The 26,960-nt window shown below is 40.0% G+C and overlaps 2 protein-coding genes across 3 annotated transcripts in view; both read left to right on the top strand.

Annotated features, from left to right (window-relative positions):
- gramd2b (GRAM domain containing 2B) overlaps positions 1-26,960 on the top strand; it is a 339,132-nt gene that overhangs the window by 157,967 nt on the left and 154,205 nt on the right. The window lies entirely within an intron of this gene.
- Positions 16,680-20,564, top strand: LOC146980836 (GTPase IMAP family member 8-like). Its single transcript, XM_085788017.1, has 3 exons — positions 16,680-16,725; positions 16,937-18,166; positions 18,472-20,564. Exons 1-3 carry the CDS (start codon positions 16,680-16,682, stop codon positions 20,550-20,552), a joined length of 3,357 nt encoding a protein of 1,118 aa, XP_085644143.1. The 3' UTR covers positions 20,553-20,564.

The raw sequence follows: 26,960 nt of genomic DNA on the forward strand, positions 1-26,960 counted from the left end.
GTTACATCACTTGACACTGGGTTGCCTGCATCATGTCAATTGACCCAGTTACCACTTCAGATGGCACCATTACTGTTTAGGGACTGTCACGTCTTTTTATAGGCTAATGTATGGCCTACAGTAGAGTATTGATCTGAAAACACAGCAAATCCACCACAGTGGTGTCAGTGCTCAGTATGATGACTGATGTCTCGCTGCGTCCAGCAGGAGGAGCTCTATGAAAAGAGCTCAACATATCACTGCTCGCTGAAACAGGTATGTGTGTGTGTTTTTCTTTGTTGTTGTTTTTTATCACCAAAGGTTGTTGCTGTATGCAGATGCTGGTTCAATGAGTTCAAATCACAATCATTTAAAATCTTTAACAGTTTGAGACATGATGTTTAATCTTTCTGTGCTTCATACATGTTTACTGGATCAGTTTTTTATGTTTTGGGTGTAACAGAGAGATGAAGCATAATAAGATCATGTAAGAATTCTGCCAGATTTAATGCAGATCCTTGTTTAGAATATATTCTGAGGTTTGATTTACAGTGTTTTTTAAGTCGATGGGGAGTCTGTTTCATTCTTTGATGGCTTTAAAAGAAAAGGCAGATTGAGCAAATGCAGAATTTCACTGTTGAGCCTTGTGATCCTCTCTCGACGAGAAGAGGCCTTGTGTTCAGCTGATGAGTCGGCTGGTGAATTTCTCTGGTAAGTTCATTTTGTTTTATGCCTGACTCAGTTTCACTGAAGAAAAGTCACTGTGACCAAAAGCTTGCAATAAATTGTACAGTGTTTTATGTGTGTGGTTGCTGTTTTGTTGTTTTCTATGCCTGGGTTTCACTAAAAGGAGATAAATTAGAGCCACTGTTGAACACAGTTAAGTTAAATTACCGATATGCACCTTTCTAACCAGGCTAGTTTGCGGAGTAGTTCTGTTCCAGATGTTTGCTGCTGCACTGCATCATAAATCATTACTGTAGAATTGCCTGTATTTGACTTGACACCCACATTGCTGTTTGCCAGTTCTATTGTTGGAGATTGCTGCTTGAATAATGATTTGTTATTATAATCCTGGAACTTTGGAAATGTCTCTGTATTCAGCAGTATTTATATAATTCCTCTCACTGCCAGAGGGGGGAGACAAAACTCTGCACAGTATGTTACTGTAAACATGCTCTGCATATTTTCTTCTATGGATTTATGAAGTAACTGAGAGCTCTATGTGACACTATTTTATTTCCGTTATTGGCACTACTTGAAGGAAATATAGCTTTACTGCTCTCTCTCTCTGAATTATAATGTATTGTGTAGCATTTGTATACTGATTTCTTATACTGTACTTGTAGCATTAAAGCAGATTATTTCTGCACTTTGATCAGCCAGGGATACTGGAATTAATTGTAAATGTAGTGATGGTTGTTTGATGTAAAGGAGACATTTAGTTTGTTGGATTTTTGTAAGAGTAGGTGTCTGTTTGGTTTGTGATTCATGCACTTCATTTATGCTCTGATGCAGGTGTCACACAGAGGAAGTCTCTGTTCTCTATTACCACCACCTCACTGCTGTACCAGAACACAGCATCCAGGACAGAGAGCATGAGGCAACAACCTCCTCCTCTTCTGTTGTGAACAGTTCTACTTTCTTATCTTTTCTCTGGAGGTGCAGCAACAACTGCAGCCGGTGAGTGAACTTCAGCATTTATGTAGTGAATTTGTCTGATATTGATGTTTTGTAAAAGAAAATTGACCGGCAGATTCAACTTTGACTGAACTAAAATGTACCGTAGTTATCGATAATCTTTACAGACTTTGTCAGTTATATCATAAACCTCTTTCACAAAGCATAGAGTAAAATAAATCTGACTGTAAACACGTTTTGACAGCATATTTCTGCAATAGCGTGCACAGACATTTTGGGGGGCAGGTGCACAGTGAAAAATGAGGGCACTTTATGCAGCACGTGGAACGGCTGGCTGCCTTATTATAGCAGCGTGACATTTTAAATGAAAAAAAAGAAAACATTGTTGCACATAATTGCATATTTATTTCATTATGTTAATAAAATTACCGTATAGATTCAAAGAGACTATGCATTGGAAACAACAAAATAAAGATGGCAGTGCCACATTGTGTCTATAATAAAGAACCACTAGAAATCAACACATTTTAACACAATAGAGCACCACCTACTGTCTATCTGTGCATGCCACTGTATTTCTGTTTCTGTGATTGCACATGAGACACTGAAACTGTTTTTTAGATGTCTTACACTTTATTTTGTTGTAAAAGAAGTTGTCAAAAAGTTGATGGTGAATGAGGAGATGTGAGATGAGTCAGATTTTAATTTTCCACGACTCAGAGTGTGATCAGCTTGGTTGAACCTGTGTTTGATGACATTTATCATAGTGCTAGAGCTGAACTTTATAGTTAATATGAGGACAGGAGTTGAGGCTCAGAGGACGTGACCTGGGTGGTGTCAGTGTTGCATGCACATCCTGTGGTTGAAGACACATTTCTCAGAAACCAAAATGTAGCAAACTGTGCGTTCCTTTTTCCCCTTCACAGAGGCACTGACCTCAAAACAGAACAAATCTCAACTTAAAAGAAATACACACATTTTTACTGCCCACACATACAGAATTTAAACAGCTAAAGTTTTTTGTTAGTTGAAAATTGATCGGCATCATTCACAGCTTGTTTCCACAGTAACTTCATTGTCTGAGCTGGAAAGCACCAGAGTTCACGCACAACATACTGGCAGACATTTAAAAAGTAATCTTTTTCAGAATAATTTGTATTTTGTTGCTGTCAAACGAGTCAAATTTAAATCTAATGAACTTTAAATGTTCTGGCCCAGTTTATGAATCTAACAGCAACTTTTCCCACATCAGTCTATACTTTAGTTGAAAACATGTCTTATCAACGTGTGTGTAGACTTGAATATTGTTAACATTTTCACTTTACTGAAGTCAGAAGTTCAACCACAGAGGAAATGACATGTCAGGTGTCAGTGTGGTCTCTAGACACTGTGTGGTTGAAGAAACGTGTCTCTTAAACATGTTACTGAATACATACAAACATACATCAAACATCTGACTAGCTGTTTTCCAAAGAAATGAAAGAAGAATCAATGTTCAGAAACATACATTTTTTTCAAACCACCTCTGCTTTCCAGTGTGGTTCTACCATTAATGGGAAACAAACTGACTCTAACAGTTAAATTGAGTTACATTTCTTATAAAATTAATATAAAAGCATCATATTTGTGTATTATTGTATGTTTGCAGAGTTCCCCCCAGCAACTGGAAACATCAGCTTTCACCTGAGAGTTAAGATCATATTTTTACAGAGGGAAAACTGTAAATAATGTTAACTAGGTATAAAGATGAAAAACAAAATACTTTTTATATATATATATATATATATATATATATATATATATATATATATATATATATATATATATATATATATCCATAAAATAATAGCTACTTTATATATATATATCCATAAAATAATAGCAAAGACAAACTTTGAAACACATTTCAGCTGTTTCAGAATGAATTTACAGTAATTAATATAAAACTATAAAACTAGTGACATACATAGACTGGTGACATACAAACAAAACGAGGCTGTGTAAGTTTGTTCTCACAGTACATTCGCAGCCTGAGCTCAAAACCAAACAGCAGAAGCAGGTTGTTTATAGAGGTGGTTCTTTATGGTCTGAACCATAAAGAACAACCTCTATAAACAACCTGTATCTGTCTATATTTTTAGGTTGAACAGCCTGAGCTGTAAACCAGACTGATACAGTTTTTTTTTTATAGATGTTCTTCCTCTTTACTGGAACCATAAAGCAGATGGTTCATATTTCAGCAACAGTCAAACCACAGCTGCTCTGCAGATGTCACGTAGAAACTCTGAGTAGACTGATAATAAATTAAGTTTTGTTACATGCTGTTAATGTTATATCAGAGACCACATAAACTCACACATTACTGTATGAACAAATACACTACACTTCCCTCAGTATGACCTTTCACCTTTCTAATATTATTCTTTATTGCTTCTATTGTATGTATTTTGTACTGTTTGCTATGGCTCTGTAAAAGCTTCCTCATGATAGTTCACCATCAGACCTGGAAACAACTTGACTCCCATTATTCCAACATGGATGCAGAAAATTACCTGAACGCATCATCAGCTGAAAAAGAAAATTTACCATTCCCCACATAGACGCAGTGTACTACATTTCCATCAAAACAGCTGTTAACTTTTTTTCTCATTTGTCTGTAAAATCTCTCATCTCTTGACTATTATGTGTATTACTGAGCACAGAGTTGAATATGAGTTATAAAATAAACTTGTTTTATGTTTATTCTTTCCTTAGTTTTCTTGTCTCCATGAACCATCGCTGATTAACACCATGGATCGTGAAGAACCTGGTGAGTCACACAGGGCCCGTCCCAAAATGCACACTCGATCACACTTATACACTTTAGCGCTTGGCGTGCGTGTTCACGGGCTTAGTGTGAGTGCGCAAGTGTGTCCCATTTCTCCAACGACCAAAACTGCAGCGCGCTTGATTTGCACTTTACCCACACTTACGTTAAAGCGAAATTCCGGCGTAAGTGTAAACCATGGTCAAACACACCGTAACACCGAGTTAGACCCCCCCTCGAGAGATCAATTTGCCCGACCGCTACATTCACGAGATCCACCAACTTCAGCAAATACCGCAATATCGCCACACACGGCGCTCTCCGGATCCACTGTCTGACCGCAACCAAAACGCCACCATTTGCCCAAAATAATGCTCAGAACTGCACCAAATGTCATCAATAGTACACACAGGGTCCCAGCACGTAGTACGAGTTGTCAAACATCTGCTAGCTTTGCCTGTTTTTTTTAGCAAGGAGATGCAACTCAACTCACCTACTTCTCCTACTGGAGTGGCTTGTTGGTGAGGAAGCCCTGACGAGTCGATCACCGAGTGCACCGGCAAAAAACTTAAATTTAAAAATGCTCATTTGCGCCTATATCGTGGCCAGCACTCGATAATAATAGTTATAAAGTGATATGCAAGATAAAAAAAAAAAAACTCTGATTGTATTTCCATGAGGTAATTGTTGATTGAGCTGCGGAACTCCGGTGCACTCGGTGATCGACTCGTCAGGGCTTCCTCACCAACGAGCGGCTCCCGGAGGAGAAGTAGGTGAGTTGTATCTGGTCTCCTTGCTAAAGAAAACAGGCAAAGCTAGCAGATGTTTGACAACTCGTACTACGTGCTGGGACCCTGTGTGTACTATTGATGACATTTGGTGCAGTTCTGAGCATTATTTTGGGCAAATGGTGGCGTTTTGGTTGCGGTCAGACAGTGGATCCGGAGAGCGCCGTGTGTGGCGATATTGCGGTATTTGCTGAAGTTGGTGGATCTCGTGAATGTAGCGGTCGGGCAAATTGATCTCTCGAGGGTGGGTCTAACTCGGTGTTACGGTGTGTTTGACCATGGTTTACACTTACGCCGGAATTTCGCTTTAAGACCACATCAGAGCTTTATTTGGCCAAGTATAAATCCCACAATGCACCAGCAGGTGAAGTCTGCCGGCACCGGGAGCCACAAGCCACGTTTGGGAAACGCCACTGCATAAATTTCAATAAAATGGTTTTGAGTTTTTATCTCGTAATTATGACTTTTTAATCTCCTAAGCTATTTTATATTCTTTCATCTCATATTTTTCGATTTAAGTCGCTACAGTATGTTTACTTTCACAACTGATCATTTTGACCATCACATAATTATGAATTTTCTCTGTGTGAAAATTTTTCATGACGCTCTGTTAACCCAGTATGTGTTTTTCCTTTTTCTTTATTTCTTTTATTATTATTATTTTTACTTACGGAGTTGAGCGCTGCCCATGGCACTCAGATGACAGGCTGCACTTGTCAAGTATGTCCCGATTGCTTTTAAATATCCCCGTGCACTTGGCCACTTGCACCGGCAAAACGTCACCAAAGTGTGTGCGTAACCAAGCGCATTCAGTCAAGTGTGGAGAAATGGGACAGGGCCTCAGTCTATATTACTATGAGGTAAAGTAATGAAGTCAGTTTGAAGAACAGATCCATGATTGTAAAGGTGGGGATGGGGCAGATCCGATCCAGTATCGGTATCGGGTACCGATACGAGTGTAATTAATGGATCGGAAAATTCCGATCCCACCTGCGCAAATTTCCGATCCCTGAAACACATGTGCTTTCATGAGCCGTGTTTCCACTGCAGGAGTTCCTGGTAAAGGGAGGGGGTAGGAACTTCTACAGGAACCGTCCTCTCACTCGGCCCTCTCAGTGGCCGTGTTTCCACTGCAGAGTCGGACCCCGCGGCGACGTCATGAGTTACGATCGCCGCTTAATCGCAGGCAGGCAGGTCAGAAGCACATGCACAAAAATCATAACAACAACAACGAAGAAGGATGGTAGGAGCTGAGGCGGTAGGCGCGTTTCTGGTTTGTGTGTTTGTGCACATGGCGGCTGATTGTAATGCTTTAGTTTAGTTTATTTTATTTTATTTTATTTTATTTTTTTTTACTTTTCACGGCATTGTTTTGCGGCGTGATGGATCCCCAGTGTGTCGAGGTGCGCTGATATTTTCATTTCGCCGCGATGACTCAAACCCCCTCTAAATCTCGGTGCCATAGACTGCAATCAAATGTCTGCACCTCATCGTCGGTCCATTTGTGTACATCTTCCTGCTGTTTTCTTGTTGTTTACAGCGGTGTCTGCTAGACTAATGCTCCCCTTCTGCTCCCCCTTTTAAAAATGCCGGTTGTTTTGGTGCTTTCTGGTGGCGTCAGAGCCTGCTCTAGCTTTAGCCAATCAGTGCCGGGTTAACCTCGAGCCCCACCCAGGAGCTTTTCAGGGCCGAACGGAGTACCTACCCTGGAGTAGGTACTCCGTTGGCCCCCGTAAAAGTTCCTGTAAATGGCCCTGTGGGGGAGGTTCCTGCAGTGGAAACACGCACCAAAGGGGCTGGCCCCGTAAAATTACCCCGAAGTTCCTGCAATGGAAACGCGCCTATGGTTGTCTGCTGAAATGATTCCAAAAGTTACTCCTGTTGGCTGCTCTGCTAGGTGGCTGCAAAACTGTGGAACGGATTTCCTGAAGGAGGCGTGTGCCGTGTGTCAGTGAGGCAGAGAGATGAGACAAGCCCCAGTTCAGGAAATACATTCCGCTGTTTGCAGCCTGCCGAGCCACTAGCAGCAGCAGCCGGGTAGCATTGAGCAGCACACATGTCCCGTAGTTCAGAGTGCGCGAACCCCCGCAACACTTTTCCATGTTGTTGCTCCCTATGAAAGGAACAAAAATCAACACATTTTAACACAATAGAGCACCACGTACTGTCTATCTGTGCATGCCACTGTATTTCTGTTTCTGTGATTTCACATGAGACACTGAAACTGTTTTTTAGATGTCTTACACTTTATTTTGTTGTAAAAGAAGTTGTCAAAAAGTTGATGGTGAATGAGGAGATGTGAGATGAGTCAGATTTTAATTTTCCACGACTCAGAGTGTGATCAGCTTGGTTGAACCTGTGTTTGATGACATTTATCATAGTGCTAGAGCTGAACTTTATAGTTAATATGAGGACAGAAGTTGAGGCTTAGAGGACGTGACCTGGGTGGTGTCAGTGTTGCATGCACATCCTGTGGTTAAAGACACATTTCTCAGAAACCAAAATGTAGCAAACTCTGCGTCCCTTTTTCCCCTGCACAGAGGCACTGACATCAAAACAGAACAAATCTCAACTTAAAAGAAATACACACATTTTTACTGCCCACACATACAGAATTTAAACAGCTAAAGTTTTTTGTTAGTTGAAAATTGATCGGCATCATTCACAGCTTGTTGTTTCCACAGTAACTTCATTGTCTGAGCTGGAAAGCACCAGAGTTCACGCACAACATACTGGCAGACATTTAAAAAGTAATCTTTTTCAGAATAATTTGTATTTTGTTGCTGTCAAACGAGTCAAATTTAAATCTAATGAACTTTAAATGCTCTGGCCCAGTTTATGAATCTAACAGCAACTTTTCCCACATCAGTCTATACTTTAGTTGAAAACATGTCTTATCAACGTGTGTGTAGACTTGAATATTGTTAACATTTTCACTTTACTGAAGTCAGAAGTTCAACCACAGAGGAAATGACATGTCAGGTGTCAGTGTGGTCTCTAGACACTGTGTGGTTGAAGAAACGTGTCTCTTAAACATGTTACTGAATACATACAAACATACATCAAACATCTGACTAGCTGTTTTCCAAAGAAATGAAAGAAGAAACAATGTTCAGAAACATACATTTTTTTCAAACCACCTCTGCTTTCCAGTGTGGTTCTACCATTAATGGGAAACAAACTGACTCTAACAGTTAAATTGAGTTACATTTCTTATAAAATTAATATAAAAGCATCATATTTGTGTATTATTGTATGTTTGCAGAGTTCCCCCCAGCAACTGGAAACATCAGCTTTCACCTGGAAGTTAAGATCATATTTTTACAGAGGGAAAACTGTAAATAATGTTAACTAGGTATAAAGATGAAAAATAAAATACTTTATATATATATATATATATGTATATATATATATATCCATAAAATAATAGCTACTTTATATATATATATCCATAAAATAATAGCAAAGACAAACTTTGAAACACATTTCAGCTGTTTCAGAATGAATTTACAGTAATTAATATAAAACTATAAAACTAGTGACATACATAGACTGGTGACATACAAACAAAACGAGGCAGTGTAAGTTTGTTCTCACAGTACATTCACAGCCTGAGCTCAAAACCAAACAGCAGAAGCAGGTTGTTTATAGAGGTGGTTCTTTATGGTCTGAACCATAAAGAACAACCTCTATAAACAACCTGTATCTGTCTGTATTTTTAGGTTGAACAGTATTCACAGCCTGAGCTGTAAACCAGACTGATACAGTTTTTTTTTTATAGATGTTCTTCCTCTTTACTGGAACCATAAAGCAGATGGTTCATATTTCAGCAACAGTAAAACCACAGCTGCTCTGCAGATGTCACGTAGAAACTCTGAGTAGACTGATAATAAATTAAGTTTTAGATTTGTTACATGTTGTTAATGTCATATCAGAGACCACATAAACTCACACATTACTGTATGAACAAATACACTACACTTCCCTCAGTATGACCTTTCACCTTTCTAATATTATTCTTTATTGCTTCTATTGTATGTATTTTGTACTGTTTGCTATGGCTCTGTAAAAGCTTCCTCATGATAGTTCACCATCAGACCTGGAAACAACTTGACTCCCATTATTCCAACATGGATGCAGAAAATTACCTGAACGCATCATCAGCTGAAAAAGAAAATTTACCATTCCCCACATAGACGCAGTGTACTACATTCCCATCAAAACAGCTGTTAACTTTTTTTCTCATTTGTCTGTAAAATCTCTCATCTCTTGACTATTATGTGTATTACTGAGCACAGAGTTGAACATGAGTTATAAAATAAACTTGTTTTATGTTTGTTCTTTCCTTAGTTTTCTTGTCTCCATGAACCATCGCTGATTAACACCATGGATCGTGAAGAACCTGGTGAGTCACACAGGGCCCGTCCCAATATGCACACTCGATCACACTTATACACTTTAGCGCTTGGCGTGCGTGTTCATGGGCTTAGTGTGAGTGCGCAAGTGTGTCCCATTTCTCCAACGACCAAAACTGCAGCGCGCTTGATTTGCACTTTACCCACACTTACGTTAAGACCACATCAGAGCTTTATTTGGCCAAGTATAAATCCCACAATGCACCAGCAGGTGAAGTCTGCCGGCACCGGGAGCCACAAGCCACGTTTGGGAAACGCCACTGCATAAATTTCAATAAAATGGTTTTGAGTTTTTATCTCGTAATTATGACTTTTTAATCTCCTAAGCTATTTTATATTCTTTCATCTCATATTTTTCGATTTAAGTCGCTACAGTATGTTTACTTTCACAACTGATCATTTTGACCATCACATAATTATGAATTTTCTCCGTGTGAAAATTTTTCATGATGCTCTGTTAACCCAGTATGTGTTTTTCCTTTTTCTTTATTTCTTTTATTATTATTATTTTTACTTACGGAGTTGAGCGCTGCCCATGGCACTCAGATGACAGGCTGCACTTGTCAAGTATGTCCCGATTGCTTTTGAATATCCCCGTGCACTTGGCCACTTGCACCGGCAAAACGTCACCAAAGTGTGTGCGTAACCAAGCGCATTCAGTCAAGTGTGGAGAAATGGGACAGGGCCTCTGTTTATATTACTATATACATGAGGTAAAGTAATGAAGTCAGTTTGAAGAACAGATCCATGATTGTAAAGGTTTATCAGAGGCCTAAACACAGCACAGTGGTTCACAGTACTGAGACCTGTACAGTGTTGAATTCTGTGTGTTGCTCCAGGCTGTTGTGTAGATTCACATACACAAATGTGATACATTTTAATACATTAGTTTACACACAGCAAATAGGGTTGAACCACTGTACATTACATCTGACTTATATCTTGAATCAACTTGTTTTGTGGCTTATAAGACCACTCTGTCCCCATGAAACACACAAGAATGTGGTCACTTTAGTTGAAAACGTGTGTGGATTTGAATATTGTTGACGGTTAACAGTTTCACTTGACTGAGGACAGAAGTTCAGACAGAGTACGTGACCTATGAGGTGTCAGTGTGGTCCCTATACACCGTGTGGTTAAACAAACGTGTCTCTAAAACATGTAGCTAACGGAAAACATGGGTGTTTTCCAAAGACATGAAAGAAATACCAATATTCAGAAACGCGCTTTTTTTTTTTCAACCTAAGTGCCTCTGCTTTCCAGTGTGGTTCTACCGGTTATGGCAAACAAAACAACTCTTAACAGATATTTTATATTTATATCTAAATTAAATCTTAAATCAACTTTTTTTTTTTGTCACTGTAAGACGACTCTATCCTCATGATGGATTTCTATTAATTTGACCCTGTAAAAGTCACACATACCAGATTTTTTTGCTTATCGACTTCTGTATCAATGCTGTCCATTATTTCCAAGATTTTTATTTTATTTTATTTATTTAAACTTTATTTAAATATCCATTCTGACAACTAGTAGCAGGAGCAACGTTCATGAACAATTGTTTGCAACAACTTTGTGAAGGATGATGAGAACGGTAGGAGAAAACTGAGTTTTAGTTTCTGTTGAAACTGGTTCCAGTCACTAGAAGCTGAGAACTGAGAGTAGAAACGGCCAGAGTCGGTGCAGGCTCTTGGGATGAGCAAGTTATTGTAATTACTGGAGCGTAAGTTGTGGCTGCTGTTATGAATGTTGAGTAGAAAGCGGAGATAAACGGGGGTAACGTAGCAGTGTCACTGATAATCTATGAATGTATTGTACATAAAATGTCCCAGGTTTGTTAATGAGTTGGTGGACCATTTATGACTCTAATCTGAAGTTCAGAAACACTGTTGGACTTCCCCACAGCGTATAACAGAGTGTCAGTGCTCTCAATGTGGTTGAAACCCTAACATGTCTGGACAACATGTGTTCACATGTGAAATTTTTCTTGTTGTTCCGTCTTTGTGTTTCAGTTCTCTTATTTTCAGTTGCTTCCTCTAAAGATAAACAATAGATAAAAGATATAGTCAACTTGCCAACAATGAGTACCCAGAAATGTTCAGTACCCCAAAGTTTTATGTTAGAAATATATAGTATGGGTCCCCAGTATTCAGAAACTGCCGGATGCTAACTTATATATATTGGGCTCAATTAGCATACATTAGCATAATTGCCTATATGGGCAATATTTTGGTCCATGGTTTAGACAGCCATTTTGAATTTTGAAAATGTCAGAAATGGATTCAGCATCATCAATAACCCCTAAAACCACTCCAATATTGCCCAGATCAGCCAAGTCAATTTTGTTGAAATATTGCCCATAGTATAGGCAATTATGCTAATGTATGCTAATTATGTCTGTTATGCTAATTGCCCAATATATATAAGTTAGCATCCGGCAGTTTCTGAATACTGGGGACCCATACTACATATTTCTAACATAAAACCTTGGGGTACTCAACATTTCCGGGTTCACAATGGGCCCCTATGGGCTGGCAAGTAGACTAATAAACACAGCCCTCGAGTTGAAAATTACAATTAATGATACTTTGTTGACAGTAGAGACAATTGTCACACAAATTGTTGTTCAGTTTTATTACATTTACCAAAATACATGCCCTTGTCTTGTCACTTGACCACATACAGAAAAGAGTGTTCATAGTGAAATCTGTGAGGGAGGTTTGGCAGCGACACATTCATCCAGGCGTAGACTCTATAGCTGTCACACTTGACTGAGGTCAGAAGTTCAGTGTTGTTGAGCTGTGACTGCGGTTGGAAGAAAACATGTCACAAAACACGTATTTAACTGACTCTGAGTTCCTCTTTCCCACACAGAGGCACGGAAACTGAAAGCAGAAACAACAGGGTTGTTTTTTTTTTCAAAACCACCAAAACGATCTGAATTTAATCACTATACAGCACCTTGCAAAAGTATTCATACCCCTTGAAATGTCCACATGTTGGCACGTTACAACCACAAACTTAAATTTTTTCATTGGGATTTTATGTGATAGAGTCCAACTTTGTGTTGGTCTATCAGATAAACCAACACAAAGTAGTGCGTAACTGTGAAGTGGAAGGAAAATGATACATGGTTTTCAAGATTTTCTACAAATCAAAGAACTTTTTGGCCTACATGCAAAACGCTGTGTGGCAGAAACCTAACACTGCACATCAACCTGAACACACCATCATCCCCACCGTGAAACATGGTGGTGGCAGGCTTTTCTTCAGCAGGGACAGGGAAGCTGCTCATAGTTGATTGGAAGATGGATGGAGCTAAATACAGGACAGTCCTGGAGGAAAAGCTGTTAGAGGCAGAAAAAGACTTGAGACTGGCACGGACAACCACCCTAAACACACAGCCAGAGCTACAATGGACTGGTTTAGATCAGAGCATACCCATGTGTTAAAACGGCCCAGTCAAAGTCCTACAGACCTAAATCCTACTGAGAATCTGTGGCAAGACTTGAAAACTGTTGCTTACAGACGCTCTCCATCCAATCTGACTGAACTGGAGCTTTTTTGCAAAGAAGAATGGGCAAAAACTGCAGTCTGTAGATGTGCAAATCTGGTAGAGACAAACCCCAAAAGACCTGCAGCTGTAACTGCAACGAAAGGTACAACAAAGGATCGAGTCAGGGGGCTGAATACATGCACGCAACAGATTTTTATTTGTAAAAAATTTTGAACATCATTGTAGCCTATCATTTTCCTTCCACTTCTTTGTGTTGGTCCATCACATAAAATCCCAATAAAATACATTTAAGTTTGTGGCTCTAACGTGACAAAATGTGGAAAAGTTAGAGGAGTATGAATACTTACAGAGTTTCACTTGAACGCATCGGGGGAGGGGTTGCATTACATATTTTCTGTAACTAATTAACACACATGTTTTTATGATGAAAGGACTTCATATATGTTTCCATTTGATTTTAACCCTCAAAAAAAATCTGTTATATTTTTTACGTTTTTAAAAGAAACAGCTGTTTTTATACAGGAGGGGGCAGTGTGTGTCAAGGATGCTGATATTTGCACTATACACCCTGTATATAACTGTGTTTGTCTATTAAAATATTTGTCCTCCTCTCCATAATGTTCTTATTGTAACCTGACATACTGCTGAGTGTAAATGCAAAGATAACTGAGTAAATATTTACATCTCTGTGTTTTCACAGGGAGAAATGATTGGAGGGGTCATAGGCGGAATGACAGCTATGAATATCTGCCACCTTCCAGTAAGTCAAACTGAACTGAGACAGAGCTGATCTGTTTTTACACAAGATTTGAATCCACAGTGATTCACTAAAGAGGGACTCTTATGCTCATTTGAATGGCTATTAGTGTGATATTGGACCTAGTGGAGCATTATTGAAAGTTTCGATCAATTAAAACCTCCATACTGTCTGTGTACTCCAACGTGCTGCAGTATTTTGAATTAGCAACAGTTTTGGCCACAGTCTTACATCCAGCTCCTTTAACGTCACGCCTCGCCTCGCCTCGCCTCGCCTCGCCTCGCCTTGCCTTGCGTAGTCACTGGTAGTAGTCACTGGAGTGAACAGGAGTAACGCAGCAGTGGCACTGATAATCTATGAATTTACATAAAGGTTTGTTCATGAGTTGGTGGACCGTTTATGACTAAACTAAAAGCAGAAGTAAGTGATATATTTGTGTTAATATAAGTCTTAAATAGTTATATCTTCCGACAGCAATCACTTACATAGAGTGTTTGGACCGAATCACGGGTCTCTCAGTCACTCTGCTCTGCTCTGAGCCAAGGAGAAAACCTTCCTTGTATCCTACAACCTTTATCCAATGAGGAGAGAGAACGGCATAAAGGGGCGGTCCTCTTTGTGTGTGCAGCCAAGGGATGCGCCTGAATGTGGTGACGTAGGGACGAGGGCGGGGACTGCTAACTCCATCTGCTGACAGGAAGTTAGCCAAAACCACCGGATCGCTTACTGTTACTTCTGCTTTAAGTTAGATATACATACTTGCCAACATTGGGTTGTGAAAAATAGGGAGACACTGAATGCGCGCCGCCAGGTCCACTCGGACCAATAGGTCCGCTCGTGCCGACGTCGACAACGGCAGGAGACCAGCAGTATCAACGCTACTTAGCATATCACTGCTTCCAGTGAGTGACTGAGTCATGTCACCGACTTGCCTCATACTGTACGTGCAGGCAGGCCAGGGTTGCCAGATACTGCAACAAATATCCCCCACAATCTTACTTGTTTCCTTCACTGTAACATCAGGAGATTAGCGGGAGAAATTACTGACCGGGAGCATCGTGGGAGATGGGGTTAAAAATCGGGAGTCTCCCGCATAAATTGGGAGAGTTGGCAAGTATGTATGGATATAACACTGTTTTATGCTGTGGGGAAGTTCAACAGAGTGTGATCAGTGTTCTCATTGTGGTTGAACCCAAATGTGTCAGGACAGCTGTGTTCACACTTCACATGTGAATTTGTTCTTGTGGTTTTGTCTATGTATTTCAGTTACTTCCTCTAAAGATAAACAGGTCGCAGCCCTCGAGCAGAACTCTTGAACACAAACAGAAAATGTGTTCATATCATAGACTGTTTATATTTTCAGTTCTCAGTTCATAGTGAAACCTGTGAGGATGTTTGACAGTGACGCATTAATCCAAGCACAGACACTGTAGCTGTCACACTTTAAACAAAGAGTAAAGGCCCATTTATACCCTACAGTAAAAACGGATAAGGACACTTTCGTCCGTATCCGGAGGTCGTTTCATCCGTCAGTGGATCCGTTGCCTCTGAGCTTATGAATCCAGAGTGCTCCGGATGAAATGGAGCACTACCACCGGTAACCGGGGTGGCAGTATTGAGTCAGAAGCAGAGAAAAGTCACTCCAATACTAAAATCGGCGAAGAAGAGGGTAGTTGCCGGTAATTCAAAGAAGAAGGAGAAGACGAGAGTAAACATTAAACATTTAAAAATGGGGCAGAATTTGGAGAAGATATGTGAGTTGGTGAGAGGGTACATACATTTAATATTGATGCCGGTAATGACAGCGTTCGTTGACATGGCAACGTTTACCATGTCAACGAACGCTGTTAGCGCTGTAATTTATGACATCCATAAAAACGGTGAAACCGGATGGAGGTATGTAGGCCAGTTACGGAGATAACGTTTGGTACGGACGGACGGATTTCGTGGTATAAAGCCAGCTTAAAGGTGTTAGAAATGATAAAGTAAATAATGCTGACAGTGTCTTCACATTAAAGCCCAATTAAAATCAACTTTGGTCCTACATATTATTTTATTGATTTCTGTAGGCCTAGTTTCTGAAACGATATTTTCTGAACCGAAAATATAACTCAAACAGAAAACTTTAAATCTGTTTCACCTGTTTCATGATTAAAATAAATATAATGAAAACTATGGTCATGGTAATTGCTTGTTTGTGTAAATGTATTTTATTTTTTAAATAATTTCACATCAGAAGTTACAGTTAATCATCTGAATAACTGATAACTGGTGATCAATCAACAACATCATTCACAGAGCCTCACAGTCTGAGCTGGAAACCACCTGAATTCACTCAGTATACGTAGATGCAGAGTTTCACTTGAACGCATCGTGTGTGTGTTACTATTAATGTCAATGACAACATGAATTAAACTTTTACACAATATTTCTCACATTTCCATTAAGGACTTATGAGTTTTGTGTGTGTGTGTGTGTGTGTGTGTGTGGCTGCTACTTGTCCTTATGGTTCACAGTGTGTTGTATTGTCATGTTCCATCATTTGAATTTAAATCAGGTTTGTGTTACATATTTTCTGTAACTAATTAACACACAATCAGTTTGTGTCAACAAATGATGCTGATTTTTGCACTATACACCCTGTATATACAGTAACTGTTTGACTAATAAAACATTTGTCCTCCTCTCCATAATGTTCTTTTCATAATCTGACATACTGCTGAGTGTAAATACAAAGATAACGAGTGAATATTTACATCTCTGTGTTTTCGCAGTGATGTTTAGGAAGCGCTGTGACAGCTATGAATATCTGCCACCTTCCAGTAAGTCAAACTGAACTGAGACAGAGCTGATCTGTTTTTACATGAGACCTGAATCCACAGTGATTTGTTAACTGAAGAATTTAACTAAATAAACTAATTGTGTATGACCTGTATGGCACAGTTAATTTTCTTCAGGTCAAAAGGAGTGATACCTTCACACTTACATTCATTTCAGAAGACTTATTTCTAATTTAATTGTTTTCCTTTTCAGTGTCTGAGCTGAGGGTTGTTCTGTTGGGGAACAGCTGGTCTCAGAGGAGTTCAGTGGGGAACTTGATACTGAGAGAGACCAAGTTCAACACTGAGGAAGAACCAGACTGTTGTCAGAGAGTCAGTGGACGGTGGAAGGAGAAACAAATAGTCGTCATCAACACTCCAGATCTGCTGCATCCAAACATCTCTGAAGACAAACTGACAGAGTTTATAAAGGACTGTGTGAGTCTCTCTGATCCTGGACCTCATGCGTTCCTGCTGGTTCTACAGCCTGAAGACTTCACTGAGGAACACAAACAGAGGCTCTGCAGAGTTCTTCAACGCTTTAGTGATCAATCATTTGATCATTCACTGATACTGATATCAACACCCAGAGAGGAGAGTTCAGGTGAAAACTACATGAACCATCCACCATTAAAACACATGATCAGAATCTGTAGAGACAGATACTTGAAGCAGGAGAACCTTGAACTTCCAGAGCTGTTAACAAGAATGGATCAAATTGTGAAGGAAAACGATGGACATGTGAGCTGTGATGTTTTTGGTGATCAGGATTTAATTTTAACTAAGACACCAAAGTCTGAACCCATGAAAGCAGCTCTAAACCTGGTTCTGTGTGGGAGGAGAGGAGCAGGGAAGACTTCAGCAGCTGAGGCCATTTTAGGTCAGACAGAGCTTCATTCAGTCTCATCAAAGTGTGTTAAACATCAGGGAGAGGTGTGTGGACGTCAGGTTTCCCTGGTGGAGCTTCCTGCCTTGTATGGGAAACCTCAGGAGGAAGCGATGAAGAAAGCGTTCAGGTGTATCTCCCTCTGTGATCCTGAGGGCGTCCATGGCTTCATCCTGGTCCTACCTGTGGGTCCCCTCACTGATGATGACAAAGGAGAGTTAGAAACCATCCAGAACTCATTCAGCTGTAGAGTCAATGACTTCACCATGATCCTGTTCACTGTGGAGTCAGATCCTACAGCTCCAGCTGTTGTTAACTTTGTTAGAGATAACAGAGACATCCAGGAGCTCTGTCAGAGCTGTGGAGGAAGATCTGTTGTTGTCAACATCAAGGACAAACAGCAGATCCCTGAGCTGTTGGACACTGTGGACAAGATGAGAGCTGACAAAGACAAACCATCCTGCTACACAACTGAGGCGTTTGCATGTGTGCAAATAGAAAAAATTACCCGAATGCAAACGGAACTGGAGGAGTGGAGAACAAAAGGCAAAATGAGTTGTAAGTACTGAACAATTATTGGGTATGTAAAGAGGCATATTATGAGAACTTTTATTATTATTATTTATTATTATTTTAAATAATTGTTTAACCATTTTTAGATATTGTGTTTTTAATTTTCAAAAAAGCAAAAATGAGGACATGTAGTAATTAAAAATTATACTAAAGTCTTTATGAGTCTGTAATATAAAAAATGTTCCTTCTTTTAATTACATTGAAAAACTTGCAGTATGATGTATTTTGCTGTCTAAAGAGTGGTAAAACTGTCTGCACTTAAATGAACTCCAAGTCTTCATCTTTCACAGGTGATGATGACAAGAAGAGTCCAGACTGTCTCAGGATTGTGCTGATAGGAAAGACAGGAAGTGGGAAGAGCTCTTCAGGAAACACCATACTGGGAAGAAAAGAGTTCAAAGCTGGATCAAGACAAACATCTGTCACCAGGTTTTGTCAGAAAGCTCAGGGTGAAGTGGACGGTCGTCCTGTTGTTGTGGTCGACACTCCTGGTCTGTTTGACACAACCTTGTCCCATGAAGACGTTAATGATGAGATGGTGAAATGTATCAGTCTTCTGGCTCCAGGTCCACATGTCTTCCTGTTGGTGATAGAGATTGGAAGATTCACAGCAGAGGAGAAGGAGACACTGAGACTCATCAAGGAAGTCTTTGGGAAGAATTCAGAGTCATTCACCATCATTCTTTTAACTGGAGGAGATAAACTGGAACATGAGGATCTGACCATTGAAGAGTACATCAACACATGTGATGATTCCTTTAAGAAGTTGATCTCTGACTGTGGAGGAAGATACCATGTGTTTAATAACTATGATAAACACAATTTTCCACAAGTCAGAGAGTTGATAAAGAAGATCAACACCATGGTGAAGAGAAATGGAGGCAGCTGCTTCACTAATGAGATGCTGCAAGAGGCCGAAGCCGCAATACAGAAAGAAATGGAGAGGATCCTGAAGGAGAATGAAGACATGAAGAGAGAGAAGGAAGAACTAGAAAGAAAACACAAAGAAGAAAAGGAGGACATGAACAGAAGAATGGAAGAACAGAGAGCAGAAATTGAACGAGAGAGAAAACTGAGAGATAAACAACTCAAGGAAATGGAGGAAAATATAAAGAAGGAACGTGAAGTGAAGAAGAGAGAACAGGAAGAGAGAGAAGAAGAAGACAGGAAGAAGAGAGAACAGGAAGAAATTCAACGACAAGAGTGGAAACAAAAAATTAAAGACCTGGAGGATGAAATAATATCAAAAGCAGAATCGAAAGAGATCGCTGACAAAGAGCTGGAGGAGAGTAAAGAGGAGATGAAAAAACAACACGAGGCCTGGGAGAAGACACAAAAAGAGTGGTGGGAAAAACGAAAACAAGAAGATGAACAGAGACGACAGGAAGAACAAACAAGACTCAGAAAACTCCAAGAATATGAACGAGAAAGAGAGAAATCTGAAAACAGAAGAAAAGAAGAGGACAGGATGAGAAGAGAACAGGAAGAGAAGGAACGTAAAGAATTAGAGGAAAATTATAAAACTGAATTGGAGAAGATGAAGAAGAAGTACGAGGAGGAGGCCAGAAAACAAGCTGAAGAATTCAATGAGTTCAGAGCGAAAAGGGAAAAGGACTTTGCAGCTCTGATAGACAAACACATGAAGGAAGTGATGGACCTGAAGCAACAACATGAGAAAAACATGGAGGAGAAACAGAGAGATTATAAAAACCTACAGGATCTCTCAGAACACAAAGAAAAAAATCTGAAACAACGTATGGATGAACTGCAGGACAAACACAAAGAAGAGGTGACTGAGTTGGTTTTGCTACTTCTGACACAAAAAGCAGAAAACAGGAAAAAAATTAAGATGATTCAGGACACACAGAAAAAAGAGGTGGATGATCTTCTAAAAGAACATCCGCTTGAAAACCAAAGAAAAGAGAAAGAAAAACTGGATGAATTCAGGAAAAGACACAAAGAGGAAATGAAATCATTGGAGAAAGAACTTGTGAACCAAAGTAAAGAAGATCAGAGGATGAGTAAGGCTGAGCTGTCCATCAAACAGGAGCAAAAAATGAATGAGTGGAAACTGAAGTTTTTGAAACACCAGCGACAAAAGCAGAAGGAAGAACTGGATGAACTAAAGAAAGAACATGAGAATAAATTAAATGAATTAAAACAGCAACTTTTGGAAGAATATGAAACAAATGAGAAAGAAAAAATGGATGAGCTACAGAGGAAACATGAAAAAGAGATGAAAGAGAAGAGAGATGAAGACAGTGACAGGCAAGACCTGGAGGAACTGCAGAAAAAACATGAAAAGGAGATCAATGATCTGAAAGAGAAACTTCTGATCCCAGAGGAGCAGTGGCCCTGTCAGATTTCATGAGGAAAAGATTCAAAGTGCAGAGAAAAACTGAGATAACATCAAGTTAGACCAGAAACAATCAAACACTCTGCTAGTAGAAGGGCAACTTTCTTTTGCCAGCTATTTTGTTTTTATTGCCTTGCAAGCAGTGGCGGACTGGGACAATTCAGGCTGGGAATTTGATGCCATTCCAGGCCACCCATCTCTCTCACTCACACTCTCTCTCACACACACACACACACACACACACTTCTCTGTGTATACATATATATTCATTGATTGATTTTATATTATTAGGTAATGATTGCACACACAACCCAGAAACACCCCAGAAAGACAAGTGTCAGCCTATAAAGTTTATAGTTGTACTATATAGAGCTTGTATAGGCTATATAATAATGATAGTCAAACTATCATTTATGGTGCAGAAGTGCAATAAAGAAAACTGCTGAATTTTCACAGATATGGACTAGAGCACTGGTTTATACAACATGTGTTTTTAAAAGTACAAGTTCTGAAGAATATGTTGTAATTTTACACAGTTTTTTCCTCATTGTTCCATGCTCTTTTTAAAATTCATTGTGACTGATATTGCCCTGCTGTATATTATGTATTTAATGTTTTAAAATTGTTGATATTCAATCATCTATTGACATATTGGAGTTGAGGAGCTTTCAGGACATTCTTCACTTTGACCTCACAGTGAAGTCAGATCTGGGGTTATATTCATGTAACATAACTTAAGTGTTTGGGGTGATGAGTGAGATGCTGGTTTTGGTAACTTGTAAAGAAGCATGCTGAACATAATGTAGCATGCTAGCCAGTAGGCCTATTTGATTAAACAAGTTGATGTATCAGCCAATGCTAAACTGAAATATTGTGTTTGTATTTTTTATTAATTCAATCACTCAGCTCATACTCGCTACAGATGATGACATTCCCTGCATAACTTTATAGGAAGATCAGCAGTTTCATTCTTTTTTTTGCTGCTAGCTTAGCTTTTTTTTAAATCAATTATAAATATATTAACTTCTGTAACCAAAAATACTATTATCAGTAGTATTTGTTGTGACTGATATTGCTCTGCTGTATATTATGTATTTAATGTTTTAAAACTGTTGATATTCAATCGTCTATTGATATAGGCCAATAATTTATTTGTTTATCTATTTAAATACACAAATAAATGTTTAATGTGGCCCTTGAATTTAGTTGATTTTGTCACATATATGAATTAAATACTTAGCCTACTCATCAAGAGGGCTTTGCGACCCCCCCTGGATCTTTGGCGCCCCCCAGGTTGGGAACCATATGAGATTATTAGATTCTAAATATACAGGGTTAGAAATAACCTTCATTATGAATTTCTTCTATGTGCTCATCTGTGTATAGTTTTGGAGCCGCCTGCCGGGTTAATAGTGTAACTGCTGACTTTCGGCGCACTGTACATCCCTCTGCAAAGAGAAAAACTTCTGTGCTGGAGACCTGAATGCTCGCAGTTGCACTTTGATGACATCTCTGTCGCTGTGTTATCTTTATACCAGACCAGAATAAAAGAAAAAGGAGCCATTGAGGGCCGTGAGAGCAGGTCCTGTGTGCCCGTGCCGTTCTTCATGCACCGCAGACACCGCCACATCCACAGACAGACTGATCCGGTTACATAAACTTTTAAACGGAATAAAGTTAAACTGGTGAAACTGGTTCCTGTCTTTCTGTCCCTGTCCTCATTGTTCAGTGTTTGGCTTCAGCATCAAGAACTTTAACAGAGAAAGCAGCTGTTGTTCTCTATGCTAATGATGCTGCTGCACGCGCACACAACTCATGCGCTCTTCCCTGCGTGTCTAGGTCTCATGTGTCTCAGTGAGTCACCAGCACGGATGACAAATGTATTTTATGCTTTAACATACGAAAGTTTTATGTAACGTGTTTTTGTTGAAATGGAGTTTGGTTCCGTAAATAAAACTGATTGATAAACTGTAACTCTGAGGTGAAGTCTCTGATTACCCCATCTTTCATCTTTTCGAGTGGTCTCTCTATCTCTGTTCCTTCCTCTCCATGATCTCCTCCTGTATGCGTCAGGACGCTTGCCAAACCTCGGTGCGTAATGGACACCGATCCATCCTCTTCTTCTCTCCTCCGTTGTGTTCCCGACACGCTGGGATGTCTCGAGAGTCCAGATAGGAGGAGGAGGAGAGAGAAAGAGCGATGACAATAAACCGTTTGAGTCACCAACCGAGGGGACGACACTCCCGCCAACTCGTAGACGGAGAGACGCAGTTGGTTGGTGTCCGTTACGCGCAGCGCACACAGGTCACCTCCGTGCGTCCTGGCGCATCCAGCACCGAGAGGAGGAGAGCGGAGGAGTGAACCACTGTCTCCAGATGTTGTGTCGGTGCTCCGGTGTCTCGGTCTGTGGCTCCTCTCCGGCCGCTCGGTGCTGAATGCTGCGGCGCTGCTGCCTGGACCTCACCGAGCAGGTCTCCCTCTCACGGTGACCGTTTGTCTCTCGGTGCATCAGTGACTCTTTAGGCTGTTTTTTCTTTTTTTAACGTCATAAAGTCGGGACTAGGGATGTCACGATAATAGATTTTTTTGGTACAATTATTGTCAGAGAAATAATCATGGTATTACGATTATTATGCATGAATTAATTTCACAACACTATTAATATGTAAAATCAAATTTAGTTAAAATATACATTACTAATTATAAAATATTTTGAATATCTATTAAAATATGACCAATTATTAATCTGCCAGGGGAAGTGTTTGAAATATTGAAGTCATTAATTGTCATCGATACCAAATGTTTAAGTTAATTTTCATCTTTTTTTTTAATTACAAATGACACTAGCATTTAAATTCCTACCAATTCAATGCTACGTTAGGTAAATGGACCAGTATCTGTGCATTTACCTTTACTTTGGCGCTCGTCTGCCGACACGGTTTATACATAATCTTTTTTTGGGAAGTGACGGTAGTTAGGAATCTTTGCGATCAATTAATTGTGGCGTTTAATACCGTGATTAATTGTGACATCCCTAGTCGGGACAGAAACCGTCCCTGAAGAGCGGCAGCCGCTTCCAGGTGGATGTGGTGTCAGAATCCGGTTCTCCTTCCCCGGCCCCGGCCTCCTCAGCTCCACCGGCTCCAACTGATGGATCCAAACCGTCTGATGAGGGCAAAGGTCGGTTCAGGGTGGTGGGCTTCACGGAACCGGACATCGGCCAACCGCCAGATGTCTACCACGAACCGGACACGGCGAAGAGCGACTCAGTCAGTCTGCAGTCTGTAATCCATGATCAATGACCATGATCATTTTTGGAGAAATTATGAGATTATAATGGTTGTGTATTGCACGGAATGTTTGTGTCAGAGTGCGTGACATCATCGGTTAGAATGGGAGAGAGTGAAATAACATTCTGTATTTTTTCTGGATAAACTGTCAGCACGGCCACAATTTACACTCTACTACACACATGATTTTTTCAGAATTTGTAAGACAAACTTGTTATCTCTCATATCATGTGCTCAAAATATCAGAGAGACTTACAGAATTTACAGAAACAGCCTCTGAGTGCGGCCACGTCTGTCTCTGCTCCTCATTGAGTCCAATACAAATATTTTCTGAGAGAAGCAGAACGGACCGATGTTTTAAAACTGCCAGCGTCTCCAAAATATTTACTGTAGAAACACCAAATCGTACCACATTTTTCAGGAAGTCCTTAGAGCAACGTTGATCTGTGTTTTGTTCAGATAGGAGTTACCGTTTGGTCACGCTAAGCCTTTTACGAGACCAGTGCAGAGGCAGAAAATCACTGGGCCTCATTCACGAACCGTTCTTAAGAACAAATTTGTTCTTAAGTCCTACTTACGAAGTTTTTACAAAGATTGTGGCATTCATGAATGTTTTCTTATCCAGAATTTGTTCTTAACTAAGAACAAAATCTACGAACAGTCAGGAGTATACTTACGCACTTTTAGGTGCTGAGACTTCTGCAAAAATAACCGATTATAGCGTTTTCTTTTGTTCTGCAGTTATATTATATGATTTGAATAAGAATTATTTTATGATGTTTTTAATAATCATATATATTAATAATAATAATAGACAAATCATTGCAGTCTCTTAAAAAACATTATAGACACTTAATTCATATCAGTTGTTTTTTTCTCTTTTTTTTGGGGGGGGGGGCATACAGCTGCCGATATGATTTTTTTTTTTTCTAATTGCGGGCTGCAATTTTTTTCATATGTGATAATATGATGATATTTATGATGGCACACGTGAGAGTGTGGTCTCTCTGTTAACAACTGAAGAGCTGCATCCACTGCTGACGCTACTAAATATAGCCTAAATATAAAAATATAAACTAAATATAAGCCTTTTGTTTGTTTCTTTGTTTCATTCCTGCCGCAGTAGCGCCACTTCACTACTTCAGTTCTTTTTACGTTTGGAGTCTGGTGCTCCCGCCCAGATTTTCATTTGAGCATTTCAACTTTCTTTCTCACTTCACCTTCTCTGCTCAGTGCCTGTGGTCTCTGTGTGCACACGGCCCTGCAGTCTCATGCCCTTTTACGGGCATTGATGGGGCTGTTACCTATGCTAATCATATGTTAATTAGACTCACCTGGCACACGCCCTCAACTTACGAGGAGATGGCATTCATCAATAGGAACACAGCTGCGAACAATTCTGAGGCTTACGAACGCGTTGATGAATCTGACGTAGGGTTTTCTTAAAGGGATAGTTCAACATTTTGGCAAATTGGCCCATTGCCATAATCGCTATAGTCATAGCAGTAGGTTCATGACCTTTAATTGTAGGTGTAAGCTATTTTCAGTACGGCGGAGCGCAGCAGCTGGCTGCTCAGAGCTACGCTATGGAGGCTAATGGAATTTCTTGGTTTCCCTCATTAAACTCATCAAATTCAACATCCCAAAACTCCACAGCGCTTTTGTAGACAAGTTGTGACCTACACAACCACCACGCTATGAGATAATGACGGAACGATACGAAACGGAGCCGTTTTCGAGGTAAATACAGGGTAAATACGGAGACTGCTTGCTGAAAAACTGTCCCTGAACGCAACGCGCATCAGCGGTTTTGTATGAATTTACCTCGAAAACGGCTCCGTTTCGTATCGTTCCGTCATTATCTCATAGCGTGGTGGTTGTGCAGGTCACAACTTGTCTACAAAAGCGCTGTGGAGTTTTGGGATTTTGTATTTGATGAGTTTAATGAGGGAAACCAAGAAATTCCCTTAGCCTCCATAGCGTAGCTCTGAGCAGCCTGCTGCTGCGCTCCGCTGTACTAAAAATAGCTTACACCTACAATTAAAGGTAACGAACCTACTGCTATGACTATAGCAATTATGGCAATGGGCCAATTTGCCAAAATGTTGAACTATCCCTTTAAGGAACCTCTTAAGAACAACTTAAGAAAGAATCTAAGAAGGTTCTTAAGAAGATATTGGTGAATGAGGCCCATTCTTTTTCTCCACGTTTCTGTCTGCCTCAACCTGGGGCCCCCTATCGCCGTGGTAACCACCTCGAGTTGCCGTGGTAATGTCTGATTCTCAGGCCAGAGCTCGTTAACTTCATAAACAATCCACCTGGCGCTCGTTTAAATGTTTATAAACACAGACACAGCTAAATCAGACTGACACAGGATGCAGCTACTAACTAACTATGTGTCAAGTCAGTCACACACACACACACAGACTCTAGAACCAGCTTCATGTGATTACAGTTACAGACACACACACACACACATCAAAACACACAGGTAACATACAGGGTGAAATGCAAAAGTCTGCTCCAATTGCTGAGGAGGGCACAGAGGGCAGCATTACGATGGCTGGCATACAGCCTGCCAGAAATCAAGAGGAAGAAGAAGAAGAGAAAAAAATTCTAACGGGTTGTATACATGCGTGCAGACTTGGTTGTGTTGTGTGTTGTGTGGCACACTGCCACCTCGGTGCCTGGCGTGCATGAATTCCACAGACTGTTGCATCACCGTATGCACGCAGATTTCCACCCCAAAAACGCTCGTCTAAATGCAAAATAAAAAGTGAGAACGCAACGCTACTTTTGCATTTTCTGTTCAGATCATTTCCGTGTAACCGTAGTCTTAATTTACATGAACATAGTTTTACAGTTATCCCACCTGACCTTTGAACATACAAGCTGTCCCACTCCCTTTTTATTTTTTTATTAGCCTAGAGGTATGAGGACAATAACTGCAAAGAGTTCAGGGTCAAGGTAGAGTGATGGTGCAGCAACAAATTCTGCTCTGATTGAAATGTTACTAAAAGTTTAAAGAAAATTTGAGAAAATGGAAATCGATTAATGGACATTGACAGGTGAGTGTCTGCATTGGAACATTGCTTCATTAATTGATTTGAAACTAGCTCTCTGTCAGTTTTAG

The sequence above is a fragment of the Trachurus japonicus genome, chromosome 9 (genome assembly GCF_045865225.1).
Source record: "Trachurus japonicus isolate A0001 chromosome 9, Traja_1.0".
NCBI lineage: Eukaryota > Metazoa > Chordata > Actinopteri > Carangiformes > Carangidae > Trachurus > Trachurus japonicus.

Coding starts and splice junctions, on each gene's coding strand:
- LOC146980836 (XM_085788017.1), top strand. CDS start 16,680: ATGTTTAGGAAGCGCTGTGACAGCTATGAATATCTGCCACCTTCCA. Junction 16,726..16,936: donor TGAATATCTGCCACCTTCCA/GTAAGTCAAACT, acceptor TTTCCTTTTCAG/TGTCTGAGCTGAGGGTTGTT. Junction 18,167..18,471: donor AACAAAAGGCAAAATGAGTT/GTAAGTACTGAA, acceptor CATCTTTCACAG/GTGATGATGACAAGAAGAGT.